The sequence below is a fragment of the Pseudopipra pipra genome, chromosome 9, assembly GCF_036250125.1.
Source record: "Pseudopipra pipra isolate bDixPip1 chromosome 9, bDixPip1.hap1, whole genome shotgun sequence".
NCBI lineage: Eukaryota > Metazoa > Chordata > Aves > Passeriformes > Pipridae > Pseudopipra > Pseudopipra pipra.
The window spans coordinates 4,457,106-4,472,068 of NC_087557.1; the positions used below are offsets into that span (position 1 = coordinate 4,457,106).

The window sequence follows — 14,963 nt, forward strand, 5'->3', positions numbered from 1 at the left end:
TCACAAATACTCACTTCTTGGTAAAAATGGAACATTTATGGTGTCTTAGTAAAGCATTAAAATAGTTTTTATTTTGAAATTAATGTACAGAGAAGACAGTCACAGAAGGGAACGGTGAGTGGCACTTCCCTCAGACAGCTTCCTGCTGGAGTGCAAAGAACACACACATCTACCAACACTTACAACCCTGCAAAACAAGTAACATCACAAATGTGAGCACACATGTTCTGGAAGATTGTAGATGAAGTTACTGCCATTACAGGGGTCAGTATCACCTTCCTCAATCCTGACTTTTTCAGTGTGTAGATATCCTTCAGTACCAGTACGGGTTGGGGGCTGACCTGCCAGAGAGCAGCTCTGCTGAGAAGGACCTGGGAATGTTGGTGGATGACAAGTTGTCCATGAGCCGGCAACGTGCCCTGGGGCCAGGAGGGCCAATGGGATCACGGGGTGCACTGGGAATAATGTGGTCGAGGGAGGTGGTCTTGCCTCTCTACTTGACCCTAGAGAAGCCACATCTGCAGTGCTGTGTCCAGTTTTGGGCTCCTCAGTATAAGTAAGAAAGGAGCTGCTGGAGAGAGTCCAGTGGAGGCCACAAAGATGATTTGGAGTCTGCAGCACCTCTGTTATGAGGAGAGACTGTGGGAGCTGGGCCTGTTTAGTCTGGAGAAGAAAAGACTGAGAGGGGATCTCATCAAAGCATGTAAATATCTCAAAGGCAGGTTCCAAAAAGATGGTGCCAGACTCCGTTCAGTGGTGCCCAGGAACAGGATGTGTTTTAGTTTATGGCCATTACACAGGAAGCTCCACCTCAGTAGAAGGAAGAACTTTATGTTAAGGGTGGCAGAGCACTGGAACAGGCTGCCCAGGGAGGTGGTAAAATTTCCCTCTCTGGAGACATTCTAAACCTGCCTGAATGCATCCCTATGTCAGCTGTTCCAGATGATCCTGCTTTGGCAGGGGGGTTGGACTGGGTGATCTCCAGAGGTCCCTTCCACCCTAACAATTCTGGGATTCTGTGAATTTTTAAAAGGGCCCCTATTTGCTCAGCAACTCATTTCCAAACTGGTCCTGAACTGCTCACTGCCCTGGTGAGCATTTGTGCAGAGGTTCAGAAAATGTGTGTTTGTGAAATAAGAAAGTTGCTATTTCTTTGCTTAGTAACATCACAGAAACATAGGACAGCTCAGGTTGGAAGGAAGTTCAAAAGATGATCTGGTCCAAACTTCCATGGGAAAAGGAGGCTAGAGGAGATCATGTCCAATTGCATCTTGAAAACTTCCAGTCATAGGAACTTTACCACATCCCCGGGTAAAAATGGTTTATCAAGAATGCAATCAAATGGTTGGGCACTGGAACAGGCTCCCCAGGGCAGTGGTCAAGAGGTGTTTGGACAATGCTCTCAGGGGCAAGGTGGGATTACTGGGGTTGTCCTGTGCAGGGCCAGGAGTTGGACTTGATGATCCTTGTGGGTCCCTTCCAACTCAGCACATTCTGTGATTCCGTGATTTTTAAAATCCCCGTTTACCAGTAACACATCTGAACAAAAGGGGAAAGAAAGTGAAATGCCTAGTGAGACATTCTGGATCCCGTTAACCATAACGATCCCCACCGTGGGCAGACATTTAGTGCAGCGTGTTACCAGCTCCAAAGGATTTTATCTCCCTCGAAGCCCCTCTCGGCACTTTTTAGTTCCCACTTGTGTTTATTTTACAGGGTTTTACGTCTCCGGAAAAGGCCCCGGCGGCCCGCTCGCCCCGGTGCGACCGGCGGCACACGGAACGGACGGCGGCGGGAGCGAGGCCGCCCGAGCTCGCCCCGGGGGCCCCGCGGGGCCGGGGGGGGCCGCGGCCGGCCCGCATTTTTTTCACTGGGGGGCGGCAGCGCGGGCCGGGCGCTCCCGGGGCTCCTCCCGCCAGTGCTGATCCCGATCCCGGTGCCGATCCCGGTGTGTCCCGGTCGCTCCCGGGCCATGTCGGACCGGCCGCGGTACCACGTGACGCCGCGGCGGGCGCTCCGCGCGCGGGCGGAAGCGGAGGGGGCCGGTCCCGGTCCCGCCCCGCGGGAAGGGAGCCCCGCGGAGCCGCCCCCGCCGCCGCGGGAAGGCGGCAGCTGCGGCACCGGCACCGGGCGGGGACGGGCGCGGGGACGGGGCCGGGGGCGAGGCCGGGGCAGGGGCCGGCGGCGCGGCGCGGCGGCGGGCGGGATGTTGGGCGGCGGTGGCGGCGAGGACGAGGCGGCCCCGGCGGACGGCCCCGGCGTGGCCCCGGCGGACGAGGCCGGGCTGAAGCGGCGGCGGAAGAGCCCCCGGCTGGCGGTGCGGCCCGACGGGCCCCAGGATGAGGCGGATGGCGCGGCCCGGCCCGACGCGGTGGACGGTGAGCGGCGCGGGCGGGCGGGCGCAGCGCCGCGCGGTGGATCCTGCGGTTGAGGGCGCGGCGGGGAGGCGCGGGGCGGGCGGGCGGACTCGCCCTGTGGTTCTCCCCCCGGGGCGGGGGGCGTTGGGGCGGGATTGCCCCGCTGGAAGCACCGCGGGGTCCTGGCGAGTCTGAACACGCGGCTGGTGCGCTGGGAAGGCTGTCAGGCCCGAGCCTCGAGCGGGCTTCAGCTGAGCTGCGCGGCCTCGCCCCTCACCTGTTTCTCGTTGCAGGGGACGAGCTTCACTTTGGGACCCCAGACTCCCTGACGCGACCCCCTATAAAAGCGTATAGATCGCCAGGTAGGCTTTAACTCCCTGAGGGTACTGTCCGCGCCGCTGGCAAAGGGACTGCGATGCCCAAAACTTGAGGAAATGGAGTTATTGGGTTTTATTTTTTACCGTGGCTCTGGCGCACACGTGAGGAAATCCCGCTGCGGCTTCTGTACCGCACACAAGGGATGGAAGGAGAAACCCTCCTCGAAAGGATCGGTGCGTGCAGAGCACGCCGAAGCCCTGAGGTGGCTGTTTCTCCTAGTGCATCACTTGGAACAGTGTTTTATCACAGCACTACTGTGGGGAATAACTGATTTTACTAACGGTGCTTGGCTTTGAAAGCCCGGATTTAAATAAGGTATCCTGAGCTGCAGAAATAGATCCCCCAAAGGCTGTGCTCTGTAGAGGGAGCAGCAGTGCTTGTGAGGAAGTGCATAATTGGGGCTTGGCTGTCCTTCCTTTGAAGCACCAAGCATGGTCTGGTACTTGCTCCTGGACTGGGCTGCACAAGCCGTTGTGTTGGCGCTGTGTGGCACCTTCTTGGTGCTTTAGTTGATGAAATCTGTACCCTTCTCAAACTGGAGAGAGTTACTAACTGTGCAGTGCAGTCACGTGGCTTTAGCCTGTCATTCGATCAGAAATCTATGAGTAAATTGTACTTCCCTTTTACTCTGTTTTAGGACGTGTACGTTATCAGTGCGTGGCAATGCTCAGGGATGAGTTGGGCTAGTCTGGGCCTGTCCTGCATTCCCAGCCGAGTTCTTGTCCCCATGCTCTTGCTACAGTTCCAGTGCACGGCCTTGATTATGTGGCACTGCCCTTAAAAAGGGCTGCCAATATCCTGCTTCAGAAGCAGGATTTCCAGGAGGCATGGAAAAATCTTATCTTGAGGGAGAAAAAGCAAGGTTAGAAGTATTTCTTTGGAAAAGTACAAAGGTTTGTCTGTGAAATAAAGCTGTGGCAAGCTGTTGCTCCCACGTGGCTGACAGGGTACTAAGAGGCTTAGTGTTTTAAAGGTGGCTGGGCTGCTTTAGGGGAGGTGCAGCTGAGTGTTGATTTTTTTTTTTAACTAGACTTCTCTAAAAATGAGTCTGGGGGGAGATGTCTTACCCCCACCTCCCCGAGCTCTTAGCAGCTGTATTGGATTATAGTCACAACAGGTGTAAAAATATGATAAGAGACCCTGTTTGTTTATGTAGAACCAGAGAATTTTTCCCCCCTCAGAGTCCTCCCAGCTGTTGTAGTATTATGTTTTTCCTGCAGAGTTTAGGGGATAGTCTGTGAGGCAGAGGGACAAGCAGGGTGGGTTTTTATAGGAACATAATAGTCCTGTTTTCCTGAGAACAGAATGGAAGCAAAACCACAACTTGAGAAACTGGTTTCTGGCTTCTGCGTAGAGGTTTTAAATATAGATCAGGCAACTTGCTTGTAGAGCTGAAAAGCTTTAAGAGCCTACAAACCCTGCCTTGGATCAAGCAGCTTCTAGATCAGTGAGCTGAAGAGACATGCTTGCAATTGGTCTGTAAGTTTTCTTAAAATATGGAAATAGGGCATATGAGTTAAAGGAATTCGTGCTCTCTGTCACTGCTGTGGAACATGGCAGCAAGCGCATCTCAGGCTCACCTCTGTTAAAAAAGATTGTGAGCCCGCAGGGATACAAAGGCACTAAACTTAAAAGAGCAATTTCTACTATGTTAAAATAGTGGCTTTATATTTTGGTTTAATCTATAAACCTGTAGTTTGTGAACTCGCAGATTTCTAAACCCTTTGATGAGCCTAGGCTATGAAATGGAGAGAGTAAGAAGATCACTCTCTCCTGGCAGGTGGCTGGCTAGCAGATTTATAGTGGGTTGAAAAAACCCTCACTAACTGTGTGGGAGGCAGGAATGAGCCTCTGGGTTGGAGACTTAGGCATTGTAGGGAAAGAACAGGCATGTCTGGAGTGGAATTACATATATTTCTAGGAAAGTTAAACTTCATAAAGGGGAGTTCACTTGCTGTTGGTGATACCCACTGGTACAGAAGGTGCTGGTTCACAAGCTGCCTTCATGAGAGAAATGAACTTGTATGTATACAAACCTTTCCTTTGTACAACAACTTCTAAGAACTCTTTGAGACAGAGAGTGCTGCTGGATGCAAAGAAGAGGAGAGGAATTAAAAAGTAGGGACTGCACTGAGTAGCCCTCTTCAGACTCACAGATCTGTCTGGTCTTCTGGTCACCACTACCAGTGAGATTTTCTTGCAAAGCCCTGGTACATAGTGAAATATTATGGGTATGTTGTTTGGCATTTCTGAAAATCAAGTAATTTAGTGAGTCTCTTCATTCTTAGCTTTGTGGGAAATCAATCACTTACCAGCTTTTTAGGATGGATCTGAAAATACGGCGTCCCCATCACAGTGTGCAGATACTTTACTATTGCACCTGTAACTTAGTTTAAAACATACAGTTTTCACCCATTTTTGTGGTTTGGATGGGTTTGGTGTTTGGGTTTTTTTTCTCCTTTGTGTGTTTTACGTACACTGGCTTGCTAAAGCTGCCAGAACACGTGAGGAAAAAGTCTGTTTTCTCTCTTGAAGCAAAATTACTAAACACTAGGTGGCAAGCTGTGCGTTGCCCTTGGCGTGCGGTAAAAGAGCTGCAGAAACACATTAAACCCTGGGACAACCCTGGACTTTTTAAAGAATTAAAGGGCCAAGTGTGAATGTTAGAAAATGTTTTTTATCAGTTGTATTTTTCTCTTTGCTGTTTTCTCTGCTGATGCCCTTCAGCTTGATCATTGTACCGTGGTCTCTGTTCCACAACTGTACTGCAGCTTTTATTCTGTGTGTGGATTTTTTTTTCAACCCCTTGAATTTTGGAAACCATGTGGTTGCACTTTATCCTTTCAAATCTCTTTTCCTGGTGTTCTGCTTTTGACTGGTTTCCCAGCCCTGACCTTTGCTCTGTGACTCCTGCCATCTTTTAGGGATGTACTCTTTCTAGTTAGTTGCATTAACTAAGTTGGGTTTCACAGCTGAATGACTCTGTAATTTGGCAGACAACCTAAAGGTGTTGGTTTAGGTTGTTCCTAGCTACCTGAGGGGGTTGAATTAGGAGCAGGGGTGCCCTAGGTTGCCCTTATGGTTATTGAAAGAGGATGGCTTGGATTACATAAAAAGGGGAATTATGTTCTATATTTGCTTCTCTTTCTTTTCCTCTTTGCCTAATGCTACGTAAGACAGCACAGTTGTTGTTTGTAAGCTGTGAGCCCAAAGATGTGGGAAAAACTCTCTATATTTCCATGGTGTGTATTTATTAGTTTACACTGAATCCCTCTAGTGTAGAGCATTTTATGGCTCTTAGCACTCATGTTTTTAAGCCAAGGATTCCTAAAAATAAAAATTAAAAAAAAAAAAAAGGTGTGGCGATGTTAGACAGGTATATTTGTAGTGAACTCAAATTTACTATAAGCTTTTCAAGTCTTAGTTGCTTTTGGTTACATTGTAAGAAAGTAACTCTTGGGAGATCCCAACTTGGAAAATTACTGATTTAGATCACGGATGTTCTGAAACTGTGTCTTAGTCCTTCGGATTTATGATGAACAAAAATCCTCTTTTTGTTCTTTTTTTGCCTCCTGACAGGTGGTTCTGCAGTTTACTCTGAAGAGACTCCAGTAAAGGAAAAAGCAAAGGTTTATGACAGTAATGAAATCAAGAAACCGGCAGGGCGACCAAACGTTTATACATCAAAAGGTAACACATTTTCCCAGTACCTTTTCCAAGATGTAACAAATGATTGCTTCTGTTAGAAGAGGGGGGGTTGTCGAGCTGCAATCTGAATGGATTAGAAAGATTTTTCAAAAAAAGAAATTTTCAGTGTGTACTCCTGCCCGAGTCAAAGTAAAATTGATTGTGGTATGATGATCATCTGCTTGGGTGTAAAACCTTAATGTTCAAGAAAATGCAGATTTTAACTTTGATAAATACACAGCTGCCTGGTTTTTGAAAAACAAAAATATGAGTGATGTCATACCTTCTTCAAAAACTGTTCTGAGAGTGGATCTTTAATTGCCTCAGGTGAAGAAACCCAAAACTTCTTTTTTCAAAAAGATGACTTACCTTTGACTTAAGCAGGGGAAAGCTGACTAGCCAAGGGATTTCCAAGTGAGGGAGCACTTTGCTCATTGCTCAGAGATTCTTCTCGGTGTTTTACAGAAGCACTGGGGGTATACAAGGAGGAAAAAAAATGGGATAATTTTTAGCCGAGCAGAAGGTTACTACAGGTGGTTTGAATACATGCAAATGGATACACTAGGTAAGGGAGGTTTGTAGGAGTTAGCTCAGGCAGCCAAGGACATGTTTGCCAGGGTCCCCACAGGTTTGATCACAGTGCTGTTAAGGGAATAGCTTTACTCTGTTTCTTTTTTCTCCCTTCTGTTGAACAGTTTTGGTTTCAGAAGTGACAAATATCGTCCCCTGCATTAGCAGTCAGTTAATGCTGCTGATTTGCCATCCTTTGCACTATACTGTTAGTGCATCGATACTTTAAATAAGGATGATTTTGTGTCATATTGGGAAAAGCAGGGTGAAGGCCAAATTAAGCCCTTGCTAAGCTTTCTCTGGCTACAGAGGAGATGAAAAGGGGTCCAAGAGGCTGTCATATGGTGCAGGCTTGGTTTGGCAGCACAGCATATACTCCTGCCATAATAAGCTTTGTGGATTTCATAGAAAGAGCTAAAAGACTGTATGGCTGGTCTGCCTGATTCTGGCCTCTGATGTGGTAACTTCAGTTCATCCATTTGTGCTTTGGTTTCAGAAATAAAGGCTGACTTCCCTGAGAAAAATCAAGAGCACTTCTCAACTTTTACACCACAGAGTAAGTAAAATAAAAAAAAAAAGGGATACTTAGTCTTTCCCTGTAATTAAGGGAAAAGTATAGAATTATTTTCCTTTCCTCTGCTTCTGGTTTTTCTTGTGCCCTGGGACACTGTCTGGGAAGAGGGAAAGGGACCTAGGAGGCAGATTCAAATGGAAGCTGGAGAAGGCAGCACACTCCAGAGTCAGAGCCCTTCTATGAGGTTATTCAACTTGCTGACCACAGAAAATGCCCCATTCTTCTTTTTTGTTTTTCTTTTTTGGCTGGGTTAGGAAATGGAGTTGACTCATGGAACTGTAAGTGCGGAGCATGGACTTGTGGCTTTGTGGGGTTGAGCTGAGAAAGGGAACAAAACCTTTGTCTTTTGGTGGCAGTGAATGTTAGTCTGTACTCAACACCTTACCTTTTATCCTTTCTCTGAGGAAGAGTGGCTGGATTAGTTGTCATATACTCCTGGAAAGAAGCAGCAATTTTCTTTGCTGGCAAAATCCAGTCTGGTCATCTAATGACCAACTCCTTGTGCAGACTTCTGGTTGTTTTTGTGGGTTTATTGTTTCTGGTTTTGTTTTTGTTTTGTTGTGTTGTTTGTTTTTTTTTTTTTTTGTCCAATTGGAGAAGTACTTGAAAGAAGAAGAAAAATAATGTAAATAATGTTCTAAATTCCTAGTAATGTCCTGGTGCTTGTTTCTGTCTTCAGCAGGTATAGATAAACAAAGTCTTGTAAATCAGAATTCAGTCTGGAGAACCTGGGAGGGTAGTTCAGGTGTTTATTTCTTTTTGGTTTTGTTTTTTTTTGTTGTTGTTTTTAAAAACTGTGGTGCCTTCTGGAAGAGCAGCTTATCTTGTGGTAGCTGCAGATCTGTGAATGCCTTTGAAGAATGAATTGAGGCAAGGAGTTCTTGCTAGTCTGGTACTTTTCCTTTCCTGTGCCAGAGGTAATAGGTGCTGCAGGACTGACTAGTTGTGTGTTGGGTGAAGAACTTAGGAAGATCACTTGAAACTCTGAAAGCTCTAAGGTTTCTGCAAAATTTACACTTTTTGAGTTAGGCAATGCAAATGATTTGCTTGGCCTCTGTGCAAATTGTGTTGTAAATAAGGCAAGATTCTTAGGCAGGGTAGGATTTGGTTTTAGACTGTTTATTGAATTACTTTTTCCTTTAGGGTATGAGTTACAGATGTCTCCTAAATATGAAACCTAGTCTCTGCAAACAGGGCTTCATTGTGAAGTGTTACAGAATCGAGGTGATTTTGATCTGTTAACTATTAGAAGACTGAGATAAGCTTAGCCAGTGAGAAGCTCCATGGCTGTGCCCTTTTGGGGCAGGGGGTTGAAATTACAGAATAGTGTAGTTCATTAAGCCAGTTAAGCTCCAGCTTAAACCAGAGCTGCTTTTAGCACCTTCTACGATTACATTCATACAGAAACAAGGTTACAGAATTTATTTCAGTGTCTTTAAATAACTACTCTGGGGTGTGTTTGTTCAATTTATTCTCAATAGTGCCATTGAAAGTGTCCTGATTTGGTTATATATTATTAAAGAGCCCTCAGCTTTGAACCAGTTGCTGTTGTTCACAAGGAGACAGAAATTCTCATGTCTTTTTAATTAACTGACTAAATGCAGAAAACATGCTGACCAATAATTGCACTGTGTATATTCATACCAGTCTCTTGGGAAAGTTGTTCATAACACTTTTATGGATAATGCCTCTTGTACACTGCTGTCTGAGCCCATTTAAATAAATAAACCAAAAGTATATTTTGAAGTTGAAAGCTTCCATTTTGCTTTAAAAGCACAATTCATCCCGAGAAACTGACTGCTGATGAAGCAGGCCTCCATGGAGAGGGAAAATAAGACTGTATTTAACAGATTGCTTTGTTTTTGCTGCTTATATCTTGCATTATGTTGGTTTTCTAGTATGTCCATTGTTTGAGTTTCCATTTTCACGTCCCTCAAATTCTTAAGCAAAATTGTGAAACTTGACTGGGACATAGAACCCTTGTGCAGAAAATAATAGGATGTTAAATCTCTGCCATTTTGTCACCTTGTACTTGAAATCTGCTTTTATTTGTGTAATTTTTCAAGAGTTAAAGTCTTTGGGGATGATTTGTGGGAGTTTGAGGACTTGAGGTTTTTATGCAAGATTGTCAGGATGGCTTGAGAACTGGCATTTGGTAAATAGATGGAGAGTTGGTTATAACTGTTGTCTTTGTTTTTTTTCTCATGTTCCTTTCTTAATCTCTTAACAGGCAGAAGTAAATCTCAGTATCAGTCCAGTGTGAGGAAGCAGTCACAGCCTTTGGCTAAAAGTAAGACTTCTGCTTTCACTTCTGTTTCATGCTTGTGTTACATTTAACCATTTTCATGCCTTTCCAATTACCACAGTTCCTGGTAACTGGTGTTCAGCCGAGGGTCCTTGCCAGAACAGATGACTTGTTTGGTAGGGCACGTGTTATCAGCACGAAGGAAGGAAGAGTGTTGTGTAATAAGTAACATTTTCACCTGAATTTAAGGTCTTCCCTCTGTAATGTTTACAAGATTAACGCCGAGGCAGGCCTAGTGGTGGTGTTATTTAACCATTGTTGCGTTGCTGGCCTGATAAAAGTTAGGGTATGAAAAGGTAGCACAGGGCACACAGTTCTTCCTGTTTCCAGGAAGATTGGTGTATTTTGTCACCAATTCTACTGGGAACAGAATCAAGCTTGTAGTACATGAAACAGTTATTAATTTAACTGTTTAAATAAGAAACCAAATCGAAGTAGTTTCCTGTGCACTGTTTGCTGTGTGTACTCTTTGTACAGAAGCTCACTGATCCAAAGGCCACAAACGTTTTCTGATAGTGCTGACCACCGGTGTTTGAGCTGCAAATATTGCTGCAGGAACTATTTTTATCCTTATGGGACTAAGGAAAGAGAAATAACACAGAAACGTTCTGGTGCTGCCAGGTTTTGCATAGGGCATTTTCTGCAGAGCCGAACTGTAGGAAAAATCGTGAGCTTTTTTGGGACCAGTTTTAAGCTCTTCATTTGGATTTGATTGAATAGAACAAAGTATTGATAAACTTCAGGAAATAATCCTTTTTCAGAAGAATGTCCAATTTCTTAGTCAATCCAGAAATGTGTAAAAATGTTCTTTTTATTAATGCTGTTTCTTCACTAAGTTGCTTAAGAAGTTCAAATTTGTGTTTTGTGGGTTTGTTTGCCTTTTTTTTTAAGCTAGAACATCTCTGTGCTCTTCAACTACTGTACTGCTACCTTGAGAACGGGATGATTTCACTGAATTCTACTGTTTCCTCTTATTTTCCTCTCACTTGTTGACTTCTGATGCCTTTTAAAACATTGTTTAAACATTGTTTTCTTCTTGTTTGCTCCCTTTTTCTATAGATGATGGTGAATTGCAGAGTGGGTTTCACAAGGGCCAGACTTTTTTATTGGTTCTTTTAATTAGCATCCCATTGCTTTATGTCTTCTGGAGTGGAATTCCAAGTCTTCTGTATGGGACTTCAAGTAGAGATGCTGAAATTCTGCAAACGTTTCGGGCCCGGATGAAGGAACTGAAAAATACTTACCAAAGTCAGGACCCCAATCTGTGGAGAAGAGCCCGCGTGTTCCTTGAGAAACGTCTTAACACTTCCCATCTGCACCTGGAGCCGGCTATCCTGCTGTTCACAGCCGGCCGGGAAGCTGAGAAGGCACTGAGGTGCCTGAGTAATGAGATTGCTGATGCTTTTGCCTTCTCCCAGAACGCTACTACCATCCAGATCGATGGGGTGGACAAGGCCCTGTTGGACAGTGACTATGTCAAGCTGGAGGTGGATAAAGAGCTCAGCTCTGGGTTCAGTAAAGGCAAGAAGGTGGCAGTGGTGCATCGATTCGAGTCACTGCCTGCAGGCTCCACCCTGATCTTTTACAAGTACTGTGACCACGAAAACGCGGCGTTTAAGGACGTGGCCCTTCTGCTGACAGTTCTCCTGGACGAGCAGTCTCTGGGAAAGAGCCTCACCTTTCAAGAAGTGGAGGAGAAAGTCCGGGATTTCCTCCAGGCAAAGTTCATCGGCTCAGATGTTCCTAGTTCTTACAATGGCATGGACACAGATAAGCTGAGTGGACTGTGGAGCCGGATATCTCATCTCGTGCTGCCCGTTTGGCCAGAAAAGGGCCTCTCTCTGGAGGGATGCACGTAAGAGTTACTGGAGAGGACTCAGGAAAGGAGGAAGACACAAAATGTACGTTGCAGTGGCTGAACAGGGAAGAACTTGCTGCTGCTGAGCTCAGACAGCAGTGTAAAAGTCCTTTCTGTGCAGAGACGTTCCACCAGCTGGTGGGGTTGTTTCTGCTAAAGTAACTGGGAATTCTCTAAGTAAACTACAGAGTGTAAGCAATGAACTTGCTGGTTGTTGGTAAGTTGTGTTCAGTGACGTGTCCAGCCTTGCTGTCCTGGAGCTGGGCGTAACTGTCCATCAGCGCAGAATCACTCATCTCCCTGTGGAGCTGACTTGATGCACTGTTGGCTTTGCTCTGAGGATCCTTTTCTGGTGGTGCATAAAGCTGGTGTTTCGTTTGACAAGGTAACAGAATGCAAAAATATCACCTTCATCTGCCAGAGATGCTGAAAATGATGATAAAGTGATGTGAGCATAAGCACAAGCTTTTTCTTGATCCATCTGATCACAACATAGATGTCAGCTGTTTCAGGCCACTTCTGGAAGTGGCAAAATTGCTTGAAAAATCTGTGACTTGCAGAGAACCTTTCAGCAAGCATTTTTCCCTTAAACGAGCCTTCCCTAAACAGTTCTGGAGAGTGAGAAAAGCTGAGGTACAAAGGCTTGCTTAAGCTTAGTAGTACTGACATCAAATAATCCCTCAGCACCTCTTTGCCTGGCTCCTTCCAGGAATTCTCTACTCTTTGTCAAAGTTCTGCAAGTCTTAAAATTTGGAGGGAAACAATAAAATGTCAGCCCTGTGTGTGTACTGTCTCCTTTCCAAACAAAATTTTAGGAAGACATAGATTATTTCTCGTTTTACTAAGATCGTTATTTTTGCATCCAGAGAATTTATTTATTTGTGGTACTTGGTATCCCAGAAAAATAACCATTCTTCTTGTATCTGTGTATAACCTGCAGCTTGCTGTATAACCTTCTGGCAGAGAACAGATTTGCAATGCCTGTTTTTAAAATGTTTTTTTAGTCTCTCATGTCAAGAATTCCTCACACCAGATTAAAAACAAAAACATGTACCTGTTTCTATTGTAAGTACTTCGTGTAAAAAAAAAAAAAAGAGAATTCCAGCACTTCCATTTCATTGCTGTTACTTTGTGCTCTCAGCTATTGGTCCATGTACATTTGGTTTTATTGAGTATGAAGGAGCATGTGAAGATCCTGTCAAGTTAATAGGATGTTTTCTTGTAACAGCTGAGAGATTGCGCCCCTTGAGCTGCCTTGTTGCAAAAAATCCTTTCTAATCAGGAAAAATCCATTGAGGAGCTGGAGCTTCTGGCTTCTTTGTTCAAGGAAAGGTTGAGGATGTTAAGGGAATGGACCAAAATCACCTGAAGCATATCAAAGAACACAGTTTGAGATACACAGAGCTGTGGTCACTTAAGCTAGAGGTGGATTTGTTCTAACCACTGGGAGCCAGCAATGGATACGGCTTCCTATTTTAATGGGAGAAATAAAACCAGTAAAAAGACATGGAAGTGCTGTTGTTCTGGATGTTTAAGAATAGCTCAGGAAGGAAAAGATGGCATTTACATTTTGAACATTTCACTGGACAAATGTTTTTTTAAAAAAAAGCAACAACTGTGATTTATTTCCAAATGTGTCCTGATAGCATATTTGTTTGTATATTATGGAAGCTATTTTAGTAATGATTCAAAATAAATACACTGTTTTGTTTTATAAGCTGTTTTAAGATTTGTCTACTGAATTTTAAGTGGTCAGACTTTTTTTTAACATATTTAAGTTGTTCATTTTACCTTTGCTCAAATACAGATGCCTAAAATACAACCTTTTGAAAAATTTAGAACTTTTAAGAAACTTTAGTGGAGTGGTAGATACTGGGATGCAGATGTGTATATTCCATAATATCAGGCCTTCTCTCTGACAGGGAATGTTTCAGGAAATGGCTGTGCAATGTTTTTTACTTGGTGTTCTTGTACTAATTCCCCAGTTCTGATTTCAGCTGGAACTAATGATAAGATATGGTTCACTTGTTTCATTAGCCCAATACAAGAGTCAGCAGCTGACAAAAGGGATGACTTCATTCTTGTTCCACTCCTGGCTGCATGTTCTGTACCTTTGCTGTTGCAAACTAGTGCACTGTGAACTGACTGGAGGGACAGTCTTACTGAAAAGTAACTTAGGAAAAAATTATCAGAACTGGCAACCACTAAAAATATGAAGTTATGACATGAAGGCAGGATATTACACACCTCCATTTCATACAAACCCTCCATATTTAATCCAGGTTATATTCTGTTTCTAAAACTTCCCCCCTCTTATGGGTATTAAAGAGTTATGTTCCTGTTTCAAGAGAAAATAGGAAGGTGCCTGTAAACTAAAGACTTCATGTTCTACTTAATGTTGTGCCAGTCAAAGGAGAATCGCTTGTTAACTGTAGGGAAAGTGAGATGTATTTACAAATATATGGTGGGCTGCACAGTCTGGAAAAATAAATGAAAAGCAAGACTGTGTAGGCAGTGACCCCTTCTGTAGGGGGCGAAAGGCTCAGGATTAGAAGACTTTTGCAGGTCCTTTTGTAGCTGTTTGTGGCTTTGTCCTTAAAAGGCTCTCACTAAATATCCACAGGTGCTTAATGCCGATCTCATTAAGCAACTCCTACTCAGCCAGAGGTGAAGAGTAATGTCTGTCTGTGTTGCTTACAGGCAGCTGATTACTATCCTCCTTGTATAATTATTTCATTGCCTGCAGCAAACAGAGCCATTTGATGTTTTCCAAACTGTAAAATACTTTGGCTTCTTCGAGGGAAATCTCACTTGTGAAGTTGAAGTGTCCCTGACTGTAAGCAGATCAGGAAAATAAATAGTTTGTGACAGCAAAAATGCTTTGCTTATGCAGAGCAAAGACATCAGAGCTGGCCTTGGGACCAAGAAGGGGATGTTTCTTCTTCTGTGGCCTTCAGCATACAGACTTTGGGCAGAACACAATCCTTGGGGGGGCTGAACCAGCTCCATATCAAGCTGCAGACAAAATTTCCTGCACTCTGCAAATTGGACTGGAAAACAGTCAAACTGCTCCTCGGGTTTCGAGCAGACAGACCTGCAGCTGGTGAGAGGTGAAAGATGGAGTGTGGCCCCTCTTCTGCTCCTCCTGCTGTCTCCTTTGGGCACCTGGAGGATGGGAATACCCTTACTGCCTTCAGCAGTGGATGTTGTGAAAGGGACCCAGAACAATGCACT

At 44.6% G+C, this 14,963-nt stretch overlaps 1 protein-coding gene across 2 annotated transcripts; it reads left to right on the forward strand.

Annotated features, from left to right (window-relative positions):
* The first annotated feature begins 1,901 nt into the window (after nucleotides 1-1,901).
* Nucleotides 1,902-13,446, forward strand: LOC135418690 (torsin-1A-interacting protein 1-like). 2 transcript variants are annotated; one of them, XM_064664207.1, is made up of 6 exons: nucleotides 1,902-2,378; nucleotides 2,651-2,719; nucleotides 6,315-6,425; nucleotides 7,489-7,547; nucleotides 9,793-9,856; nucleotides 10,931-13,446. In XM_064664207.1, exons 1-6 carry the CDS (start codon nucleotides 1,973-1,975, stop codon nucleotides 11,728-11,730), a joined length of 1,509 nt encoding a protein of 502 aa, XP_064520277.1. In that variant the 5' UTR covers nucleotides 1,902-1,972; the 3' UTR covers nucleotides 11,731-13,446. The 2 variants fall into 2 exon arrangements, with proteins under 2 accessions (XP_064520277.1, XP_064520278.1); XM_064664208.1 differs by having other exon boundaries at nucleotides 1,912-2,378; nucleotides 7,489-7,548; nucleotides 9,797-9,856.
* The last annotated feature ends 1,517 nt before the right edge of the window (nucleotides 13,447-14,963 follow it).